Below are 23634 nucleotides of genomic sequence, written 5' to 3' on the forward strand. Positions count from 1 at the left end.
ATGCATACATTAAAAAAGAGGGAAAGTCTCAAATCAATAACCTGTCACCTCAAGGATTTAGAAAAAGAAGAACAAAATCAAACAGAAGGAAGAACATAATAAAGATAAAATCAGAAAGCAATAAAATGAAAAACAATAGGGAAAGATCAATGAAACGAGTAACATACTGGTTATTTGAAAACACCAAAATTGACAAAACTTCAGGAACAGTGGCCAAAAGCAGGGAGTGGGGGGAGAGAAAAGGCACCACAAATTATCTATTAGAAGTGAAATAGGATAACATCACAGATGGTAGACATTAAAAGAATAATAAAGAGAAGAACAACTCTACATACATAAATTTCTTAAGAAAATGGGCCAGTATTTTGAAAAGCACAAATCACAACTCATCCTATATAAATAAATAAAGTTGCCCTGTAACTGTCAAGGAAATTGAATTCATAATTTGAAATTTCTGGAACCAGAGAGTCTTACTGAATAATTCTACCAAAAGTTAAAAATAATATCTAACACTAATTATACACAATCTTCCAACAAATAGAAGAGGAGGAAACACTTAATTCATTTTATGATGCTAATGTTACACTGATACCAAAACAAGACAAAGACAGTACACAAATGGAAAACTGGAGGCCAGTATCTGTCATGGATACAGACACAAAATTCTAACAAAATACTAGCAAATAGAATTCAATAAATAAAAAGAATCATACAACATTATGAAGTGGGATTGATTCTAGGGATCCTTGGTTGGTTCAGTATTTGAAAATAAATCAATGTGTTCTACTATATTCATAATCTAAAGAAGAAAAGGCATATGGTCATATTGGTCAAAACAACAAATGACAAAATTTAACAGCAATTCATGATAAACACTCTCAGAAAAATACAAATAGAGGGAACTTTATCAACCTGACAAAGGCTAACATACTTAATGGTGAAAGATGGAATGCTTTCCCCCTTAGACTGAGAACAAACCAAGGTTTGCTCTCACCACTCTTAAAAACATAGAACTGGAAGTACTAGACAGTGCAGTAAAGTAAGAAAAAGAAATGAAAGACATCTGCATCTGAAAGGAAGAAATAAATCTGCCCCTATTTGCAGATGACACGGTTGTCTATGTAGAAAATATCAAGAAATATGCAAAACTTCCAGAAAGAAAAAGTAAGATCATAGGATGCAAGGTAAATGCACAAAAGCAATTATATTTCCATATACTAATGATAAATACATGGACACTAATACTAAAAACACATCACTTACCATTGCTTTTTAAAATGAAATAGTGTAAATTTAACAAAACATATATAGCATTTATGTGCTGGAAACTATACACTGTTGAATGAAATTTTTAAAAATCTTTATAAATGGAGGGACACACTGTACTCATGGACTGGAAGACTCAACATAGTTAAGATGTCAGTTCTCTCCAGACTGATATAAAGGTTAAATGTAATTCTTATCAAAATCTTAGAAAGCTTTTTTTCTAGATATGGACAAGACTATTTAAAAATATATATAGAAAAGCAAAGATACTAGAAAAAAACAATTTTGGATAAGAATAAAATAGGAAGAATCACTATATTTGATTTCATGATTTATTATATAACCATTAATTAAAATTGTTTGCTGTTGGTGGAGGGAAAGACACATAGATCAATGGAAAAAATAGAAATAGATCCATCTAAATATGCCTAATGATTTTCTTAAGATTTTATTTTTAAGTAATCTTTACACCCAATGTGGGGCTCATACAACTCTGAGATCAAGGGTCACACACATTACCAGTTGAGCCAACCAGGCACCCTTGCCCAATGATTTTTGATCAAAGTGCAAAATCAATTAATTGGAGGAGAGGTAGTCTTTTCAACAAATGATGTTAGAGCAATTGAATACCTGTGTGCAAAAAAGTGAACCTTGACTTTAGTCTTGTACTTATGCAAAAAAGTGAACCTCGACTTTAGTCTTGTACTTATGCAAAAATTAACTCAAAGTGGATCACATTTAAATGTGAAATGTAAAGTCACAAAATATCAAGGGAAAAAATGAGATAAACTTCAGGATCTAAGGTCATGCAAAGAGTTCTTAACACCAAAAGCATGAGCTATAAAAGAAAAAAAACTGATGAATTGACTTTATAAAAATTAAAAACTCTTGCTCTGTGAAATACCCTGTTGAGAGGATGAAAAGACAGGCTACAGAGTGAGAGAAACTATTTGCAAATCACAATCTGACAAAGCAATAGTATCTACAATATATAAAGAATTCAAGATTCAACAGTAAAAAATACTCCAGACAAACCAATTAGAAAATAGGCAAAAGACACGAAGAGACAGTTTACCAAAGAGGATATACAGATGGCACATAAACATATGAAAAAGTGTTCAATATCATTAGCCATTAGGGAAATGCAAATCAAAACCACTATATACATACCAGAATGGTTAAAATTAAAAATAGTGAGGGGTGCTTTGGTGGCTCAGTGGGTTAAAGCCTCTGCCTTCAACTCAGGTCATGATTCCAGGGTCCTGGGATCGAGCCCTGCATCTGGCTCTCTGCTCAGCGGGGAGCCTGCTTCCTCCTCTCTCTCTGCCTACTTGTGATCTCTGTCTGTCAAATAAATAAAATCTTAAAAAAAATTAAAAGTAGTGAAAACATCAAATTCCAACAAGGTTTCAAAGAACGTGGATCACTGATACCTTCCTGCTGGAGATGTCAAATGTCAGAATTTCTGGTAGGAATGTTAAGTGTCAGTCTAGAAAGCAGTATGCAATTTCTTTAAAAACAAAACATGTAAACCACCATATATAATCCAGCAATTGCACTCCTGGGCTTTTATCCCAGAAAATGAAGACTTATCTTCACACAAAAACCAGTATATAGTTTATAGGAGCTTGATAGTCAAAAACTGGAAACAACCGAGATGTCCCTCCATGGGTTAAGCAAACATACAGCCATACTATGAAATGCTGCTCATCAACAAAAATGAACAAATTCCTGGGACACAAACCAATCTCACTGGATCTCCAGAGAATTATGCTGAATGAGAAAGCCAATCTTAAAAGGACGTACTGTAAAATTACATTTATATAACATTTTTGAAATGACAAAGCATAGAAATGGAGAACAAATTACTAGTTGCCTGGTGTTAAGAAGGAGGATAGTGGGGGTGACTTTAGAAGGGTAACATGGGTTAAAAGGGTAACTAGAATCCTTGTGGTGATGAAATGATCTGTATCTTGACAGTATCAATGTCAGTGTCCTGGTTGTGGTATTTTACTTGAGTTATGCAGGATGTTACCATTGGGAATGACGTGTACAAGATAGCTTTCTGTATTACTTCTCACAATTGTATGTGAATCTGAAATTATTTCAAAATAAAAAGTTTAATTTGGGACATTCTATTCTAAAAGGGGGGGGAAAGCATGGTAGTGAGAAGAGTCAACACCACTGGACTTAGAAATGATAAAGCATTACTGTCTGCTCAAGAGTGAAAAAAAGTATGCAAATTAATGAGTCAACTGAAAGCCACCTCTCCTCTGCATAGAGCCTACAAATTAGACTGAAACCAGGAAGGTAGTGGTGGAAAAAAATTCTTTCTGAAGACCATGAGTGCCCTCTGCAATATAGTGTCTGTCATCTTCTCTTTGTATTTTCTTGAGAGAGACTACTTCATGCAGAGAACCTCTTCTTTCCAATTCATCAAGAGTAAAGCTGTATAAAAAAAGTTTCCTCTTTGCTAGTGGAAGTTGTTAACAGTGTATAAGTCTTCTAAAAAGATGAAAGAGGGCTTCAACCGTTTCGTTTTTGAAGCTCTGAGTGTATTAAAAAATTGACACGTGGGGCATCTGGGTGGCTCAGTGGGTTAAGCCTCTGCCTTTGGCTCAGGTCATGATCCCAGCGTCCTGGGATCGAGCCCCAGGTCAGGCTCTCTGCTCAGCAGGGAGCCTGCTTCCTCCTCTCTCTCTGCCTGCCTTTCTGCCTACTTGTGATAAAATAAAAAATCTTTTAAAATAAAAAATAAAAAATAAAAATAAAAAATAAAAAATCTTTTAAAAAAAATTGACACACGCCCAATGGATACAAAATTGTTTAATTATGGTATATGTTAAACTCTATCTTTAATAGAACGGTTCTCTTAACATAAAACGGATTAAAAGCAGATGAGTTCGATATTTAACTCAAGAAGCTAATAAAATAACAGAGAACCCCAAAGAATATAAAAAGAAAGAAAGAAGAACAGAAATTAATTAATTAATTAATTAGAAAATGAGCACTAGAAAAGAGCTACAAAGCAAAACCTGTTTTAAAAGACTAACAAAATAGACAAACTTCTGGCATGATTGAGCCAAAACAAAACCAAACCAAGAAGACAAACAGTGTTAGGAAGAAAATGTGGCTTTAATACAGATAGAGTATACTTTTGAAAATTATAAAAATAATATTTTTGAAGATTCTGGGAAGGTAGGGGAGTAAGAATTACCAGGAATCTGTCTCCTACCCACCCAACACTTGCACTGCCACATTCTGTCTGATACAACTATTTTGGAACTCTGGAGTCTGTTGAAGGCTTGCAACTTATAGGGGAAGATTTGGATGGCAAATTGTGGTTAATTTTGGTTAATTTCAGATCTAAACACTGTAGAAGAAGGTGCTCATTCCTCACCCCTCTGGACGTGTGACAGGGAGCCGTGTATGTGTTCTTCTAGTAGCTTGAGCGCAGCTTGTTGGAGCCAGGATGAGCTGAAAGGACCTTGTCCTTCAAATCTTGTGGATCTGTGCTCTGCTGATTGCTGCTTCTGATCACAGAGGTGCAGACAAAGAGCCTATTAGGTGTTGTTGCACCTCTCTCCATCCCATTGTTAGTAAGACCCTTCTACTATTGAAACCACCAAGGGATTTAAAGGGCAGCATCATTTTCCCCCCTTACCTTTTCTTTTTCTTCATTCAGGAACCACCTTAACAACCAGGACACTTAAAAACAACTGCAAATAAGGGGGAAAACTAGAAAGTGACCATGCATGTCCAAGGAAAGGCTCAGAAAAGACCTGAAAAGACCTTAACTTTACACCTCAGGCTGACCCTCAGCACAGAGACAGCCTACAACAATGGCAAATAAAAATAAAACAACAAAAGACAGTAAACTCTGGGAAGGGGGAGAATCTGATTTCCAGACTTATCCCATTATTAGATTCAAATATCCAAAGTTCAACAAAAAAATCAAAGGGCATACGAAGAAACTTGAAAGTATAGCCCATTCAAATTAAAAAAAAATCACAAGAAACAACAGTGTTGGTAAGGTTGTGGAGAAGAAACTCTCATGCACTGTTAGTGGAAATGCAAACTGGTACAGCCACTGTGGAAAACAGTATGGATTCTCCTCAAAAAATTAAAATAGATGGGGCACCTGGGTGGCTCAGTTGTTGGGTATCTGCCTTCAGTTTGGTTCATGATCCCAGGGCCCTGGGATGGAGCCCCACATCGGGCTCCCTGCTTGACAGGAGGCCTGCTTCTCCCTCTCCCACTCCTCCTGCTTATATTCCCTCTCTTGCTGTCTGAAATAAATGAATTTATTGCTGTCTTGCTGTGAAATAAACGAATAAAATCTTTTTAAAAAATTAAAATAGAATTACTATATGATCCAGTAATTCCACCATTGGGCATTTACCCAAAGAATATGAAAACACTAATCTGAAAAGTTAGATGTACCCCAATGTTTACCGTGGCATTATTTATAACAGCTAAAATATGGAAGCAACCCAAATGTCCATCAGTAGAGGAATGGATAAAGAAAATGTGGCATGCATATATATATCTATCTCAACCATAAAAAGGAATGAAATTTTGCCATTTGCAACAACATGGATGGATTTAGAGAATATAATTTTTTTAAGAATTTATTTTTTTATTTGACAGAGAGAGACAGTGAGAGAGAGAACACAAGTAGGGTAAGTGGGAGAGGGAGAAGCAGGCTTCCAGTAGAGCAGGGAGCCCAACATGGGGCTCGATCCCAGGACTCTGGGATCATGACCTGAGCCGAAGGCAGCCACTTAATGACTGAGCCACCCAGTGCCCTAGAGGATATGATGTTAAGTGAAACAAGTCAGAGAAAGATGAATACCATATGATCTCACTCATATGAATTTTAAGAAACAAACAAAAAAGAGACAAATAAAAAACCCCAGACCCTTAACTATAGAGAACAATCTAGTGGTTACCAGAGAGAAGTGGGTGGGAAGATGGATGAAATAGGCGAAGGGAAATAAAAGCACGCTTATCATGATGAACACTGAGTAATGTATAGAATTCTTGTATCACTATATTGTACACCTGAAATTAATATAACAGTGTATGTTAATTATACTGGAATTAAAAATAAGTAAACAAAATTTAAAAAACAAGGAATATTTCAAATCAACAATCTAACTATACAACATAAGGAACTAGAAAAAGAAAAGCAAAACTCCAAAATCCACAGAAGAAATCATAAAAACTAGAGCAGAAGTGGGCAAAATACAGAATAAAAAACAACACAGAAAATCAATGAAATCAAAAGTCAGGTTTGTAATTTTTTAATTTTTTAAAAAATATTTTATTTATTTATTTGACAGACAGCAATCACAAGTAGGCAGAGAGGCAGGCAGAGGGGTGGGGGAAGTAGGCTCCCTGCTGAGCAGAGAGCCTGATGCGGGGCTTGATCCCAGGACTCTGGGATCATGACCTGAGTTGAAGACAGAGGCTCTAACCCACTGAGCCCCCCAGGCACCCCAAAAGTCAGGTTTTTTAAAAAGGTTATTCATTCCTATGGAGAGAGAGTGTGTGTGTGTGTGCACATGAGATGGGGAAGGGTCAGAAGGAGAGGGAGAGGGAGAATCCCTAGCATACTCCACACTGAACATGGACTCCAACATGGGGCTGGATCCTAGGACCCTGAGATTATGACCTGAACCAAAATCAAGAGTCAGATGCTTAACTGACTGAGCTACCCAGGTGGCCCCAAAAGTCAGTTTTTTGAAAAGATCAACAAAATTCACAAACCTCTGGCTAGATGGACTAAGGAAATATTGAGAAGACTCATATAACTAAAGCTAGAAATTAAAGTGGGGATATTACTACCAATTATACAGAAATTAAAAGTATAAGTGAGTACTCTGAAAAATTGCTCACCAACATATTGGATAACCTACACGAAATGGACAAATTCCTAAGGACACAAAACTACCAGATTAAAGCACAAAGAAAGAAAATCTTTTTTTTTTTTTAAGATTTTATTCATTTATTTGACAGACAGAGATCACAAGTAGGCAGAGAGGCAGGCAGAGACAGAGAGAGGGGGAAAAGCAGGCTCAGCAGGGAGCCTGATGCAGGGCTCGATCCCAGGATCTTGGGATCATGACCTGAGCCGAAGGCAGTGGCTTTAACCCACTGAACCACCCAGGTGCCCTTAAAGAAAGAAAATCTTAATAGAACTATAACTATAAGGAGATTAAATCAGTGATTAAAAAATTCTCTCAACAAAGAAAAGTCCTGGGCCTGATGGCTTCACTGGTGAATCCTACTAAATACTTGAAGAACTAATCCCAATACTGCTGAAACTTTCCCGAAAAAAATGAAGAGGAGGGAATATGTCCCAGCTCATTCTATGAGACCAGTATTATCCTGACACTAAAGCCAGACAAGGATACTATAAGAAAACTACAAACCAATATCTCTTATGAACATTGATGCAAAAATGCTCAACAAAGTACTAGCAAACCAGGTTGAACAGCATAGTAAAAGGATTATGCACCATGACCAGTGGAATTTATTCTTGAAATGTAAGAATGACTCAACATAAAACTCTATCCATGTAATACATCAAATAAACAGAACAAAGAAAAAAACCCTATATGATATTTCACTTGATAGAGAAAAAGCTTTTGACAAAATTCAACACACTTTCATGAAATAAACACTTAGCAGAGTAGGAATAGAGGGAAACTACCTCAAAATGATAAAAGCCATATATAAAAATTTCTCAATGAACACTTTACTCAACGGTGAAAGACTGAAAATATTTCCTCTAAGATCAGGAACAAGACAAGGATTCCTGTTTTCACTTCTTCTCAAAATATTAAAAGTTCTAGCCAGAGCAGTTAGGCCAAAAAAAAAAAAAAAGAAAGAAATAAAAGACATCCAAGTTGGAAAGGAAGAAGTAAAATGATCTCTGTTGCAGATTATATGATCAGTTTTATATATGATTATGTGTAGAAAACCTTAAAAAGATTACACACACCCCAGAATAAATAATAAAAATAATTTTGATAAAGCAGCAGGATGTGGGGCGCTGGTGTGGCTCAGTCGATTAAGTGTCTTACTCTTGATTTTGGCTTAGGTCATGATCTCAGGGTCGTGAGACTGAGTCCCATGTCAGGCTCCATGCCCACCACAGAGTCTGCATGCGTTTCTCTCTTCCTTTGCCCCTCCCCTCCATTCTCTAAGTGAATGAATGAATGATTGAATGCATGCATGCATGCATGCATAAACAAATAAATCTTTTTTAAAAAACAGGATACAAATTCAGCATACAAATATCAGTTGTATTTTTATATACTAACTGAACAACATGAAAAGTAAGTTATAAATCAATTCCATCAGAAGGAATAAAATACCTAAGAATTAACTTAACCAAGAAGACAAAAGACTTGTACAATGAAAACTACAAAACATTGCTGAAAGAAATTAAAAATGACACAAATGAATTGGAACACATCCCATATTCATGTGTTGGAAAAGTTAATATTGTTAAAATGTCAATACTACCAAAAGTGATTTACAGATTCAATGCAATCCCTATCAAAATCCCATGTTTTTTTTTTCAGAGATAGAAAAATCAATTGTAAAATTCATATGGAATCCAAGAGACCCCCAAAGAGCCAAAATGATCCTGAAAAAGAGCAAAGTTGGAGGTCTCACACTTACTGTTTTCAACATTTACTACAAAACTAGAGTAACCAAAAAAGTATGGCATTGGCAGAAAGACACATATAGAACAATGGAACAGAATAGAGAGCCCGGAAATAACCCCTCACACATATGGTCAAACGACTTTTGGCAAAGGTACCAAGACCATTTAAAGAGGAAAAGACAGTATTTTCAACAATAGATGCCAGGAAAACTGGATACCTCTATACAGAAGAATGAACTTGGATTATTACCTAACACCATATGTGAAAATTAACTTAAGATGGATTAAGGACCTAAATGCAAGACTGGAAACAATAAAACTCTCAGAAGAATATATAGGACAAAGCTTCATGACATTAGATTTGGCAATGATTTCTTGGATAAGATACTAAAGGCATGGCTAAAAAAAGAGAGAAAATAGGGGTGCTTGGGTGGCTCAGTTGGTTGAGCAACCGACTCTTGGTTTCAGTTTGGGTCTTAATCTTGGAGTCAAGGGATCAAGCTCCCTGTTGGGCTCTGCACTTGGTGTGGAGTCTGCCTGAGATTCTACCCCACTGTGTATACCTCCACCCACCCCAGCTCACACTCACTCTTTCTAAAATAAATAAAATCTTAAAAATGAGAGGGAGAAATTTGACTTAGTGAAAATTTAAATATCTTGTGCATCAAAAGACCTATCTATGAGTAAAAAAGCTGCTCACTTATATGATTTGCAAGTCATATATCTGATAAGGAATTAGTATTCAGAATATAACAACAAAAAAATCAACCTGATTCAAAAATTGGCAAAGGACTTGAATAGACATTTCTCCAAACATCTACAAATGGCCAATGAGCACATGAAAAAGTGTGCAACATCACTAATCATTAGAGAAATGCAAACCAAAGCTATAATGAGATATCAACTCATACCTATTTGAATGGTTTCTATTAAAAAAATAGAAAACAAGTGTTGGCAAGGATCTGGACAAATTGGAATCTGTATGTACTTTTGGTAGGAATATAAAATGGTATAATTGCTGTGGAAGCTAGTCGTTCATCAAAAAATTAAAAATAGAATTATATGGTCCAGCAGTTTTACTTATGGGAATATGTCCAAAATAATTGAAAGCAGAGTTTCAAAGAAATATTTGTACACTGATGTTCATGGAAGAATTATTCACAAAAGGTAAAATGTGGAAGGAGTCTACATGTCTGTCGACAGAATGGATAAGCAAACTTGATATATATATATATATATATATATATATATATATATACACACACAATTGAATATTGAATATTATTCAGCCTTAAGAAAGAAAGTCAGGCATATACTACAACATGAGTGAACTTTGAGTTCAATATACTAACTGAAATAAGCCAGTCACAAAAACACAAATGCTCTATGAGGCACATCATCAAATACATAGGGACAGAAAGGATCCTGGTGGTTCCCGGGGGAAGGGAGAATGGAAAGTATTGTTTAATGGATAGAGTTTCAATTTTAGAAGATGAAAAGAGTTATGGAGATGGATGGTGGTGATGGTTGCACCAAAAATGTGAATGTGTTTAATACCATTAGGTACGATGGTAAATTTAATATGCATGTTACCAGATAAAAAAGACATTAAAAAAGAATATTTTTCAATTACTTTTGAAAAAAAAGATCACAAAGTTTGATAACATACCACATAGGCATGTATGTTATCATACACGCCTATGTGGTATATATATATATACAATTTGATAACATACACACCTATGTGGTATGTTATCAAACTGTATTATCTTTGCCAAAAATACTAAAGATGAACCTAAGTTTACAGGAAACAAGAACTGAGAAACAAATTAAACACCATGGGGTGGGGGAGACAAATCCAGAAAACAAGATATTCTGCAAATTAACTGGCCTGATGTCTTCATCAGTGTCATAGAAAAAAAAATGTATCTGGGAGAAAAGACTGTCCTTTTTTTTTTTTTTTAAAGATTTTATTTATTTATTATTTGAGAGAGAGACAGCATGAGAGAGGGGGAAGGTCAGAGGGAGAAGCAGACTCCCCACAGAGCAGGGAGCAGACTCCAAGATCATGACCTGAGCTGAAGGCAGTCGTTCAACCAACTGAGCCACCCAGGCACCCAGAAAAGACTGTTCTAAGTGAAAAGAAATGTAAGAAACATGAGAACCATATGTTCTTATCCAAAGAGACCATAAACATATGGTCTTTGGATCCTAGTTTGAACAAACAAGCTACAAAATAAATTTTGGGATAATTAAGAAATATTAAATGTAGACTGGACATTAGATGAATTAAAGAATTACACTTAATTTTATTATTATACACTTGGTAGATTGATAAAGTTATTGTGATTATGGAAGAAAATGCCATATTTTGAATTTGTATACTTTAGTATTTAGGGATAAAACGTCATGATGTCTGTAATTGACTTGAAAGTATTTCAGTAAACAAGAATAGATGAAGCAAATATGACAGCATGTTAACTATTGTTAAATCCAGGTGATGGCTATATAGATATTCATTCAGTGTATCAATCGCTCTACCTTTTTTTTTTTAAGATTTTATTTATTTATTTGAGAGAGAGAGTGAGAGAGGGCATGAGAGGGGAGAAGGTCAGAGGGAGAAGCAGACTCCCCACAGAGCAGGGAGCAGACTCCAAGATCATGACCTGAGCTGAAGGCAGTCGTTCAACCAACTGAGCCACCCAGGTGCCCCAATCGCTCTACTTTTTTGTGTATTTCAAATTTTTCATAACAAATGTTAAACACATACACTGAGTAATGCTGCAGTGAAAAACCTGGTACATACTTCACATGCTCTATAAATCACTCTAAGGTCAGTACTAAGTCGTACACTAGGCAAAATGGGAAGACCTAGAACAGTATTTTTCAAACTGCAGACTGAGACTTTCTAGTCATTCCTAAAATTGATTGAAGGGGATCATGACCAGTGATTGATTGATTGATTCTTTTTAATAAAGATTTTATTTATTTATTTGACAGAGACACAGAGAGAGAGGAAACACAAGCAGGGGGAGCGGGAGAGGGAGAAGCAGGCCTCCCGCCAAGCAGGGAGCCTGATGTGAGGCTCTATCCCAGGATCCTGGGATCATGAGCCTAGCTGAAGGCAGCCGCCCAACAACTGAGCCACCCAGGCACCCCATGACCAGTGATTTCTTATACATGAAATAGAATACAAAATGCTTAAGGGTTTTCAGTTAGTAAATAGGAATATTATGTGGAACTTTGTTTTAATTGTATCAGTTACTTTTAACATGTGTGTGTACCTGATTATGTTGTAAAGTCTGATTTTTACTATAACATGTATGCAAAAAGTTTAATAGGTATTTAATAGTATTGTTCTTTTAAAAAAAAAGATTTATTTTTTAAATAAATTTATTTATTTATTTGACAGAGATCACAAGTAGGCAGAGAGGCAGGCAGAGAGAGAGGAGGAAGCAGGCTCCCCGCTGAGCAGAGAGCCCGATGTGGGGCTCGATCCCAGGACCCCGGGATCATGACCTGAGCCGAAGGCAGAGGCTTTAACCTACTGAGCCACCCAGGCACCCCTTTAATAGTATTTTTTCCACCAGAAGTCACTAATAATGGAGCCTTCTCAGGTTTCAAGTTAATTTCTCTTAAATCTCTTTGACGATGCTTTGTTTGCTGCACCGTGATTATCTGATGGATGACCCAGACATGTTCTCATTTTCTTTGTTTTGATTTTTCTAGTAACTATGACTGAAGTTTTACCAAAGGAAAAGAAACAGAAAGATGAGAAGACCTTAATTCTTGGTCAAGCTGTGGTGGACCTTCTTCCTTTACTGGAAGGTCAGATGTGTGAGTTGCTCAAAAGCAGATATAGGAAAGCTCATGAATTTTAGCTCCATAGAAGTGCAAAAATTAGCCTCAGTGAATTTGAGGGATTTGATAAAAAGATGAGCACATTTATCTCTACCTAACCCTTCCTTCTATGGCTTGATTTGCCTTCTTTTTGCAGGAGAGAGTTCATTTGAAACAATGGTCCCCTTGCACCCAGTGCCAGGCTCACTTTTAGAACCTCTTCGGTCAGGTGTAAAGGTAATTGGAGTTAATCTCAACTTTCAGCCTGTCTACCAAGTCTGTTTGTTATAAAGATTCGATTTGGTTGAGTCCAGTTCACCGAGTGTATTCTTTTCACAGGCACACAGAGTGTTAAGTTCTGGGAAACAAAGATAAATAAATCTAGAGTTCTACTTCAGGTGTCCATAATCTCCATGTCGTGGGTTATAATCAGTGTGATTAAATAGTGGAGTGGGGCATGTGGGCACATAGTTATTGGTTACTTTGCCCAGGGGTACTCATAGAGAAAGCTTAACCATGGAAATGCCTCTTGAGCTATATCCTGATGGATTAAATTGAATAATACATGAATGCACCTAACACACTTTCTGGCAAAGTAAACCTGAATTGGTAGGCTGTGGTCATCTGGTTTGTCTTCTGGGCTGTGTTTTCCATTCTTCCTGGGAACCAGTAGCTTCCTAGGGCATTACTTTTGCCACTGTGGTGAAAGTGCATTCACTTTCAGCAGATACCAGAACTGCCTTCTGTTTTGCAAAAGTAAAAGAGAGGGAAGGGCCCAAATGGCCCAACTATTCTGAATGCAGTTCCCTGATCAACCATTGCTGTGAGTCCCTTGTTGATTCTGACCTTGGAGCTGCCATAATCCACTCCTACATCTGCTGTGGTCCTCTCTCTCTCTTATTTTAGGCTGTGGTTGGTTTCTTCTAGGTTGTTTGCTTTTCTGTTTTAAGATCTGATTTAATTTGCCTGCTTTCTTTCTTTCTAGGATTCCTATAAATATGTAGTCCACTGATAGCACTCATAGCATTTCTTTTTTTCTAGGGATGTTGTAGCATTATTTTTTTTATTGGATGTAAAGGTGTAATTTAGTATCTTTCTGTAATTCCATGTGACTTCTGCTAGAAAGAGGTATGTATCTGAGCTCAGTCTGCCTTCACTGGTCCAGTCTCCGGGCTTATGCACTTAGATGTACTTATGTTGATTTTCCTTACATATCTTTAGAAGAAAAATTAGTTGAATGGATTATTAGTCCTTAGGATGTTTGCTCATAGTATTCCTGTGTTTACTTGTTTTACACATTCAATGAAAAGATATATGACACTTAGTATCCACTCACTTGAGAATTCTCACTAATTTTATAGTTAAGCATCTACATTGGTTATTCTCGAGACTCAAAGAATAAAATGACATAAACCCGACATTGGAAAAGAGTTTCCAATTCATCTTCAAGTATTCCCTGTCTTGATGGAGTGATACAAGTTAGAAAACTTAGGAACATTTAACTTATCTTTCCAGAGACATATTGGTCAGAGGTGTCACATTCTTCAATGCCTCTCTTTTTTAAAACCTCCTTCCCTTTGGTGTTCTCTTTTCCTGCTCCCCGACTGTACCTTCTCAGGTTCCTGCACCAGACCTCTTTCCTCTGTCTGTGTCTTATGTGTGAAGGTTCTGACCTTGGCTACCTTTTCTTCTTAGTCTGTGTTCATATTCCTGGGTTGCAGGGGGGAGGTTATTCATTATTTAACAGTCACCAGTATGAGTGCTTTCTTGGACCCTAAATAAAACCAATGCCCCAATCTGCCTTTCAGCACACCCAGCCTTTTTTATCTCCTAAGTGCCTCTGGACTCTTCTCTTCTTAGCTTTATTCCTACTCTTTATTGCCTTATAACCTCTCATTGGGACATTACAAGTAGCCTTGTAACTGCCCTTACCTCCCTCCAGTTTTGCTTGCCGGGTGACTTAAAAATATGACCACATCTCAAACCCTTTTCAGTACTATGTAGTTCATGAATTCCCCTCCTGCTTACATGTTAAGGTCCAGATTCCTTAGCAGGCAAGCAACAGCTTTTATAATAGGAAGCTGCCACTTGTTTAATATCATCTCTCAGACTCCCTTTCTTATGCTTTATATTCTAAAATCCTGAACTACTTACACCTGAACAAAATACACCATGCTGTTTTAATTCTCTCTTATATAAACTCTTCTTTTTTGTTCAGAATTATTTTTTTTTCCTTTCTCAATTTACCTAAATTGAAAACTTTAATTTATTCGTAAATTTAGGCATCACCATCCCTCCTCCCCAAGAATTAATTATTCACTTCCTCTTTGGTGCTCCTTGGCTAGGGCATTTTATACAAGTCTCTATTATAGCATTTATCATAAATCATGGAATTACAATATGAATCCCATAATAAAAGAGGCCATGTCTCCTTTATCTTATATTCCTAATGTGGTGGTGAAGTGCCTGGTATATAATTAGCAGCCAATACACATTGTATTTTATTTATTTCTTATATGGAATACTTCATGAATTTGTGTGTCATCCTTGTGCAGGAGACATGGTAATCTTTGTATTGTTCTACACCAACAAAACACATTTTAAAGTTTCTTTCTATTGTATCCTGTGTTAAAACATTGAATATATACATATATATCTATATCTATACCTATATCTGTATATATATGAGTGTATATGTATATATTTGAAAAAATATTTTCTTACTGAAAAGTACATTTCCCGCCCTCCGTGCCTGTCAGCCCATAGACTTGTCAGGGTGTTGTTCAACCAACTTCAGGGCCACATGGGGGCCAGTCTGTGATGTACTTTGAGGAGTTTCAGGGAGGGGCCTCCCCTGCCTGGACTTAACCTGATGGTTCAAGGGTCCCCGTGGCTAACATTTGTATTGTGTTTGCGAAGCTCAGAAGTCTCAAGTTTGGGCTGTGCCAGGCAAGGAGAAAAATGAAAGATTTGGGGATTTTCCAGAAAAAAAAAAAATAAAAAGCACATTAGCCAAATCAGAATTTCTATTGGAGACATAACTTGGAAATTTCTCATTAGTAGAATATGTAATTCTTTTTTTTTCCCTTAAAGGTTATTTGAGAGAGAGAGAGAGAGAGAGAAAGTGGCAGGAGGAGCAGAGGGAGAGGGAAAGAGAGATTCTCAAGCAGACTTCCCACTGTGTGTGGAACCCAAAGTAGGGCTTGATCTCAGAACACTGAGATCATGATTTGAGCAGAAACCCAGAGTCAGATACTCAACTGACTGAGCCACCCAGGTGCCCCAGTAGAATATATAATTCTTTAAAATATTAATTATTCTTGTTAATGTTGATTTCTAAGCAAATAAAAATGAACAAATTATTTTTCTCATGTCTAATTAAAACAAACAAACAAACAAACAAAAAAACCCACAAGAGCTGTCTTGATAGCCCTACTTGGGTATATCACTAACATTGAATCCTAGGTAGGTCTTCTAAAAAACTAATTTTTGAGCTTGTTCATGCTACCAAGAAATACTTTCTCACCTATGAAAATGGAAATATATTAAAGGATATGATTTTCAAATATTTAGTAGAAAAAACCCTAACATTTTATTTAATTTATTTGTTTGTTTACTTTAGATTTTATTTAAATTCAAGTTAGTTAACATATAGTGTATTATTAATTTGAGGAATAGAATTTAATGATTCATCAGTTACATGTAATACCCAGTGTTCATTACATCAAGTGCCCACCTTAATGCCCTCCACCCATTACCCCATCCTCCCATCCACCTCCCCTCTAGCAACCCTCAGTTTGTTCCCTATAGTTAAGAGTCTCTTATGGTTTGCCTCCCTCTCTGTTTTTATCTTATTTTATTTTTCCTTCCCTTCCCCTGTGTTCATCTGTGTTGTTTTTAAAATTCCCTATGTGAGTGAAATCATATGGTATTTGTCTTTCACTGACTTACTTAACTTAGCATAGTATCTAGCTCCATCCACGTCATTGCAAGTGGCAAGATTTCATTCGTTTTGGTGGCCAAATAATATTCCATTGTATATGTATATACCACATCTTCTTTATCCATTCATCAGTCGATGGACATCTGGGCTCTTTCCATACTTTGGCTAATGTGGACATTGCTGCTATAAACATTGGGGAGCAGGTGCCCCCTTGAAATCACTGTTTGTATTCTTGGGATAAATACCTAGGTGTGCAATTGCTGGGTCATAGGGTAGCTCTATTTTCAACATTTTTTCCTTAAAGACTTTATTTATTTGACAGAGAGAGACACAACAAGAGAGGGAACACAAACAGGGGGAGTGGGGGAGGGAGAAGCAGGCTTCCTGCAGAGCAGGGAGGTGGGGCTCCATCTCAGGACTCTGGGATCATGACCTGAGCCGAAGGCAGACGCTTAATGACTGAGCCACCCAGGCGTCTATTTTCAACTTCTTGAGGAACTTCCATACTGTTTTCCAGAGCTCCAGTACCAGTTTGCATTCCCACCAACAGTGTATGAGGGTTCCCCTTTCTCTGCCTCCTCACCAACATGTTTCCTGAGTTGTTAATTTTAGCCATTCTGACTAGTGTGAGGTGTTATCTATCTCATTGTGGTTTTGATTTGTATTTCTTTGCTGCTGAGTGATGTTGGGCATTTTTTCACGGGTCTTTTAGCCATTCGTATGTCTTCTTTGAAGAAATGTCTATTCATACATTCTTCCCATTTCTTGATTGGATTATTTGTTCTTTGGCTGTTGAATTTGATAAATTCTTTATAGGTTTTGTGTACTAGCCCTTTATCTGATCTGCCATTTACAAATGTCTTCTCCCATTCTATAGGGTGCCTTTTAGTTTTGTTAATTATTTCCTTTGCTGTGCAGAAGCTCTTTATTTTGATGCAGTCCCAATAGTTCATTTTTGCTTCTGTTTCTCTTGCTTCTGGAGACATTTCTAGTAAGAAGTTGCTGTGACCAAGGTCAAAGAGGTTGCTGCCTGTGTTCTTCTGTAGGATTTTGCTGGATATCCCTGTCTCATATTTAGAACATTCATCCATTTTGAATTTATTTTTTTGTGTGGTATAAGAAGATGGTCCAGTTTCATTCTTCTCTATGTGGCTGTCTAATTTTCCCAACACTGTTTGTTGAAGAGACTGTCTTTTTTCCATTGTATGGAAATGAAATTCCATACATTTTTCCATTGTGTGGAAATATTCCTGCTTTGAAGAAGGTTAGTTGACCATATAGCCAAGGGTCCATTTCTGACTTCTCTAGTCTGTTCCATTGATCTATGTGCCTGTTTTTGTGCCCGTGCCATACTGCCTTGATGACTAAAGCTTTATAATGTAGCTTGAAGTCCAGAACTATGATGTGTCCAGCTTTTGTTTTCCTTTTCAACATAACTTTTTCTATTTGGGGTCTTTTCTGGTTCCATACAAATTTTAGGATTGTTTGTTCAAGGTGAAAAATGCTGGTGTTTTTTGATAGGGATTGCATTGAATGTGTAGATTGCTTTGGGTAGTATAGACATTTTAATAATATTTGTTCTTCCAATCCATGAGCATGGAATGTTTTTCTATTTCTTTGTGCCTTCCTCAGTTTCTTTCAGAAGCATTCTATAGTTTTCAGAGTACAGATGTTTTACCTCTTTGATTAGGTTTATTCCTAGGTATCTTATAAAGTTTTTGGTGCAATTGTAAATGGGGTTGATTCCTTGATTTCTCTTTCTGCTGCTTCATTAATGGTGTATAGAAATGCAATAGACTTCTGTGTATTGTTTTTATATCCTGTGAGTTTGCTGAATTCCTCTATCAGTTCTAGCAAGTTTTGGGTGGAGTCTAATTTTTAAAAAGTACTACATTTAAATTAGAAAAATCATCACAGAATATAAACTGGCAAAAAAAGGCAACCCAATGTCACTCATGTGAAACTACTATTAACATTTCAGTATAGGACCTTCCAATTCCTCTTCTATATGTATTTGTATACATATGTGACCTCAGTAGTAGAGGGGAAAGGCCTCTGCCTTAGGAATAAGATTCTTATCTCAACTATAGTTCTAACTCATGGGGCCTAGAGAAAGTTATTTGAATCCTCTATGTGGAAATAAACTTGACCTTCTTATCTTGAATAGTGATATGAGTTACAAATAAGATAATGAAAAAAAGGGGAGGTAAGAAGGCATTTTCAAAATGCATAATTTTATTCTTTTTCAGCAGTGCAGTCTTGAAGTTAAAGTGTTTGTGGCAGAACCCTTACTGACCACAGCGCAGATCTTAGGAGGCAATCTACTGAAAGTCACATTGGAGGCTGCCTACTCTGTGCCTGAATCTTTCGTTCCAGTAGGGCCTATGCAAAACTACATGGTTGGTCTGCAAGTTCCATCAGCTGGAGAGGTAAAGCCCTACAACCAGATATTTATATAGATTTAAACACTCATATGGTCATCTCTTCCTTACCTGTTAAGATTTCATTCAAAGCAAGCTCTATTAATGGCTGAGATTTTTTTTAGGTTTAAAAAAAATAAAATTTACTTCTATTTTATATGTAGATATCTATAGTTTACCTATTTATAATAGTATATATTACATATAATTTATGTCAATAAATACATATATATGGTGGAAAATATGTAAAACATTTTAAAATTGACTATTATTTATTTATTTATTTATTTTATTATTTAAATTTGACTATTTTTAATGTGTTTCTATACATTACTTTTATGCATATATTTTGTAGATTTTGTTCAGTGTACTTAATTATACAAAGCTTTCTCAGTCCAAATTTCTTTTCTTTTTTTTTTTTTAAAGATTTATTTATTTATTTTAGAGAGGAGGAAGAAAGAGTGCAAGGGTGTGGGAGGAAGGGCAGAGGGAAATGGAGAGGGAATTTCAAGTAGAGTCCCTGTTGATCGCAGAACCTGACAAGCACCACTGGATCCCATGACCCTGAGATTATGACCTGAGCCAAAATCAAGAGTCAGATGTTCAGCTGACTGAGCCACCCAGGTGGCCCCTTAGTCAAAATTTCTGTGAAGTGATTGTGTTGGATTTTTTGAGGCTCTTGGTAGAGATTCCCAAATTGCTTGCTACAAAGGTATAATTAGTTAATAGTTAATACTGTCATCTATTTTATTCCATCTACATTTCAGTGGGAACACTTCAATTCCTCTTCACCATTTAATTCCCACCAGCAGTATAAAGGCTTCTAATTTCTCCATATCCTCGTCCACGTTTATTTTATTTTATTTATTTATTATTTTTTGTTTTGTTTTGTGATGATACCCATTCCAATAAGTGTGAAATGGCATCTCCTTTTGTTTTAGATTTGTTTTGATTTAGATTTGTTTTAGATTTGTTTTGATTTATATTTAGACTGATGATGCTGAGTATCTTTTTCCACCCCTATATTGCCATTTGTGTATTTTCTTTGGGGAAATGTTTATTCTTTGCCCATTTTTGAATCAGGTTGTTTTTTGTTGTTGAGTTTTAAGAGTACTTTATATATTCTAGCTATTAATCCCTTTTTGTGAATTTTTTCTCCCATTTTTGATTTTGTTGCAGTATTTTTTGCTGCACAAAAATTTTTGATTTTAATGGAGTTCAGTTTTTCTGTTTCTTTCTTTTGTTGTCTGTGTCTTTGGTATCATAACCAAGAAATCATTGCTTAATCCAATGCCATGAAGTTTTCCCCCTGAGTTTCCTTTTAAGAGTTTTATAGTTTTAGCTCTTATGTTTAGGCCTTTGATTCATTTTGAGTTAATTTTTGTATGTGGTTTAAGGTAAGGGTACAGCTTGATTTTTTTGCATGTGGATAATTAGTTTTCTGCATCATTTATTGGAAAGACTGTCCTTTCTCCATTTAGTGGTTTTGGCATGCTTTATTTTGACAATTTTTACCAACATTTTTGTTTTTTTTTTAAAAAGATTTTATTTATTTATTTGACAGAGAGAGACACAGGAAGAGAGGGAACACAAGCATGGGGAGTAGAAGAGGGAAAAGCCAGCTTCCCACAGAGCGGGGAGCCCGAAGTGGGACTCAATCCCAGGATCCCGGGATCATGACCCAAGCTGAAGGCAGATACTTAACGACTGAGCCACCCAGGCACCCACCAACATTCTTGTTTTTATGGAGGAGCAGATTTTCAGAGGTCTTTACTCTACCGTTCCAGAATGCCTCTCCTTTACAAAAGTTTTTTAAGCTAACCCAAACCACTAGAATTGTTGAATTATATGTATAACTATTTTAAATTTACTGGAAACTGCAAAATTGCTTCCCATAGTTATACCAATTTATATTTCCATCAACTATGTAGAGAATACCATTTCCTTCACAATATTGCCAATGCTTGCTATTTTCAGACAGATTTTGCCAATCTGCAGTTTAAGATGATATCTCATTGTTTTAATGTTCATTGCAATTGTTATTAAGGGTATCTAGCATGTTTTTATTTAAGTGGTGGATTATGTAATTTCCTTTTCTATAATTTGCCTATTTATATCTTTATCAATTTCCTATTGCAAGTATATTTTAGATAAATTATATGTAGGGAAGTGCCCATATTGTTAATCCTTTTCAGATTTCAGTTTGTTTCTAAAAAGGTATATCACAGGGGCTCCTGGGTGGCTCAGTGGATTAAAGCCTCTGCCCTTGGCTCAGGTCATGATCTCAGAGCCCCGCATCGGGCTCTCTGTTCAGCAGGGAGCCTACTTCTCCCCCTCTCTTTCTGCCTGCCTCTCTGCCTACTTGTGATCTCTGTCTGTCAAATAAATAAATAAATACATCTTTAAAAAATCTTTAAAAAAAAAGTATATCATAACTCCCATATAGATATAAAATAACAAAGAGGATATAAACCAAAATGGACTCAAAGGACAATCTGAAGAAATAACCCATATATAAGCAATCAGGAATGTTGAAATGAATTTGCTAATAATTCTAAGCTCACCATCAGCCACAGAGCAATAATCAATTATACCTCCACTGAACAAAATATATTTGCATATCTATGGACAACAATAATTTGCATTATTATCAATTTTTAATAAATTAAATAATTATAAAATAGCACAAAGACAATGAAGGGTTCAGGCTCCTCTGTAGAATCAGATAATCACAGGAGGAAGGGTCTGTTAGACAACACCCAACACTACACTGAAAAGATACTTCAGTAATCTTTTTTGTTCATTGAAGGCTTTACAAAATTTCCTGATGTATGATAATTTATTTCTGTAGAAAGACTATCCCATTTTGTTCAAGAATGGAACTCTGAAGCTTGGAGGGGAAAGAGAACCTGTTCCTAGGCCCAAAAAATGGCCAATTGCCAACATTCTGGCTCCGGGAGCTAATTACATTCCTGATAGTTTCATTGTTGGTGGGCCTTATGAGGAAGAAGAAGGAGAACTCAACGGCCCTGAGGTGAGAGAATTGTGCAATTTTTTGGTGATAAACTAAGTGCACAGACAGATGCCAAAACATTTTTAAAATCACTCTAATTTATGTATATTTGTTTTTGTTAAAACAGTTGTCTAATTCTGATGAAAATGTCTCCTGACTTCTCAAGTTCAACAAACAAAATAATTTATTAAGTTCAAATTTACTCTTTATTTTAAATTTATTTATTTATTTTTAAACATTTTAAAAAAGATTTTATTTATTTGATAGAGAGGGAGAGCATGAGCAGGGTGAGGGTAGGGGTAGAGGGAGAGGGACGAGGAGACTCCCCACTGAATAGGGAGCCCTACTCCATGCTGGATCCAAGGACCCTGGGATCATGATGTGAGCCAAAGGCAAATGCTTAACCAGTTGAAACACCCAGGTGCCACAGATTTATTTATTTTTGAGTAGGTAATAATATGAACATTGGTCATGCATATAAAAGCAAATATATCTACTCAAAGGAAAAAAGGAAGACTCACAAACAAAAATATTTGGAAGAATGAAGTTTCCTTGCAAAGAGTGCAAAGGAGTAAGATTTCAGAAAGACTGACTTACAGACATTAGCATAGTAAAAGTCAGGGATAAAAACTGTTTTTCTTTAGGAAGTCTAGATTTATAGGAAGTATTCAAAATCTATTATTTTCAGAACTAGAACCTGTCAGGAAGACACTATTTTTTTTTTTAAATCTCAGTGTATAAAGTGTTTATTTATTTGTTTATTTTTGCTTTATTTTTAACTGTTTTTTTCCACTAAGTATATAAAGTGCTTAATCATATTGAAAGCAGAGAAAAATGTCAGTTTTGCTTTATATACACGCATATATATACATACATGCATTCTTTCCCTATTGTTTGTTTGTTTGTTTGTTGGTTTGTTTACTGAAATGATGACATACTCACGTTTTGCAACTTGCTTTTTAGTGTGTCTTGGTGATTTTTCCGCAGTGCTACCTAAAGAACATTCTTACTCTTTTTCTTTCTTTGCACTTGCTGTATGACGTGACATTGTATATGGACATACTTAAATTCACTTACTAGTCTCCTATTGCTGGATGTTTAGGTTGTTGACATTCTTTTCTTTTTATTCTTCCCTCCCTCCTTCCTTCCTTCTCTCTTTCCTTCTTCCTTCCTTCCCTTATTCTTTCTTCATTTCTTCTTTCATTTTTTCTTTCTACATCCTGTACTTGTCGAGAGCAGAGAAAATGCTGCAAGCATACTTGCAAATGTTTCTTGAATGAGTTAGTAATCATTAGTGGAAACATTCAATAAAATAATTTGTAAAATGAAGATGGTTGAATTATTTTAAGTATCTGACTAAATATTTTAAATAGTTGGGGGCACCTGGGTGGCTCAGTGGGTTAGGCCTCTGCCTTCGGCTCAGGTCTTGATCTCAAGGTCCTGGGATCAAGCCCCGCATAAGGCTCTCTGC

At 36.0% G+C, this 23634-nt stretch overlaps 1 protein-coding gene across 1 annotated transcript in view; it reads left to right on the top strand.

Annotated features, from left to right (window-relative positions):
* The window catches only part of CFAP70 (cilia and flagella associated protein 70), a gene marked incomplete at its 5' end in the record, with an annotated part of 112796 nt that overhangs the window by 6727 nt on the left and 82435 nt on the right, over window positions 1-23634 (top strand). The window contains 4 exons of the mRNA XM_080822547.1: window positions 12677-12775; window positions 12945-13024; window positions 18980-19159; window positions 22002-22184. Coding sequence (XP_080678673.1) covers window positions 12677-12775; window positions 12945-13024; window positions 18980-19159; window positions 22002-22184 — 542 coding nt within the window. The remainder of the gene's footprint in view (window positions 1-12676; window positions 12776-12944; window positions 13025-18979; window positions 19160-22001; window positions 22185-23634) is intronic.

The sequence above is a fragment of the Martes martes genome (assembly GCF_963455335.1).
Source record: "Martes martes genome assembly, chromosome: 14".
NCBI classification, from domain to species: domain Eukaryota; kingdom Metazoa; phylum Chordata; class Mammalia; order Carnivora; family Mustelidae; genus Martes; species Martes martes.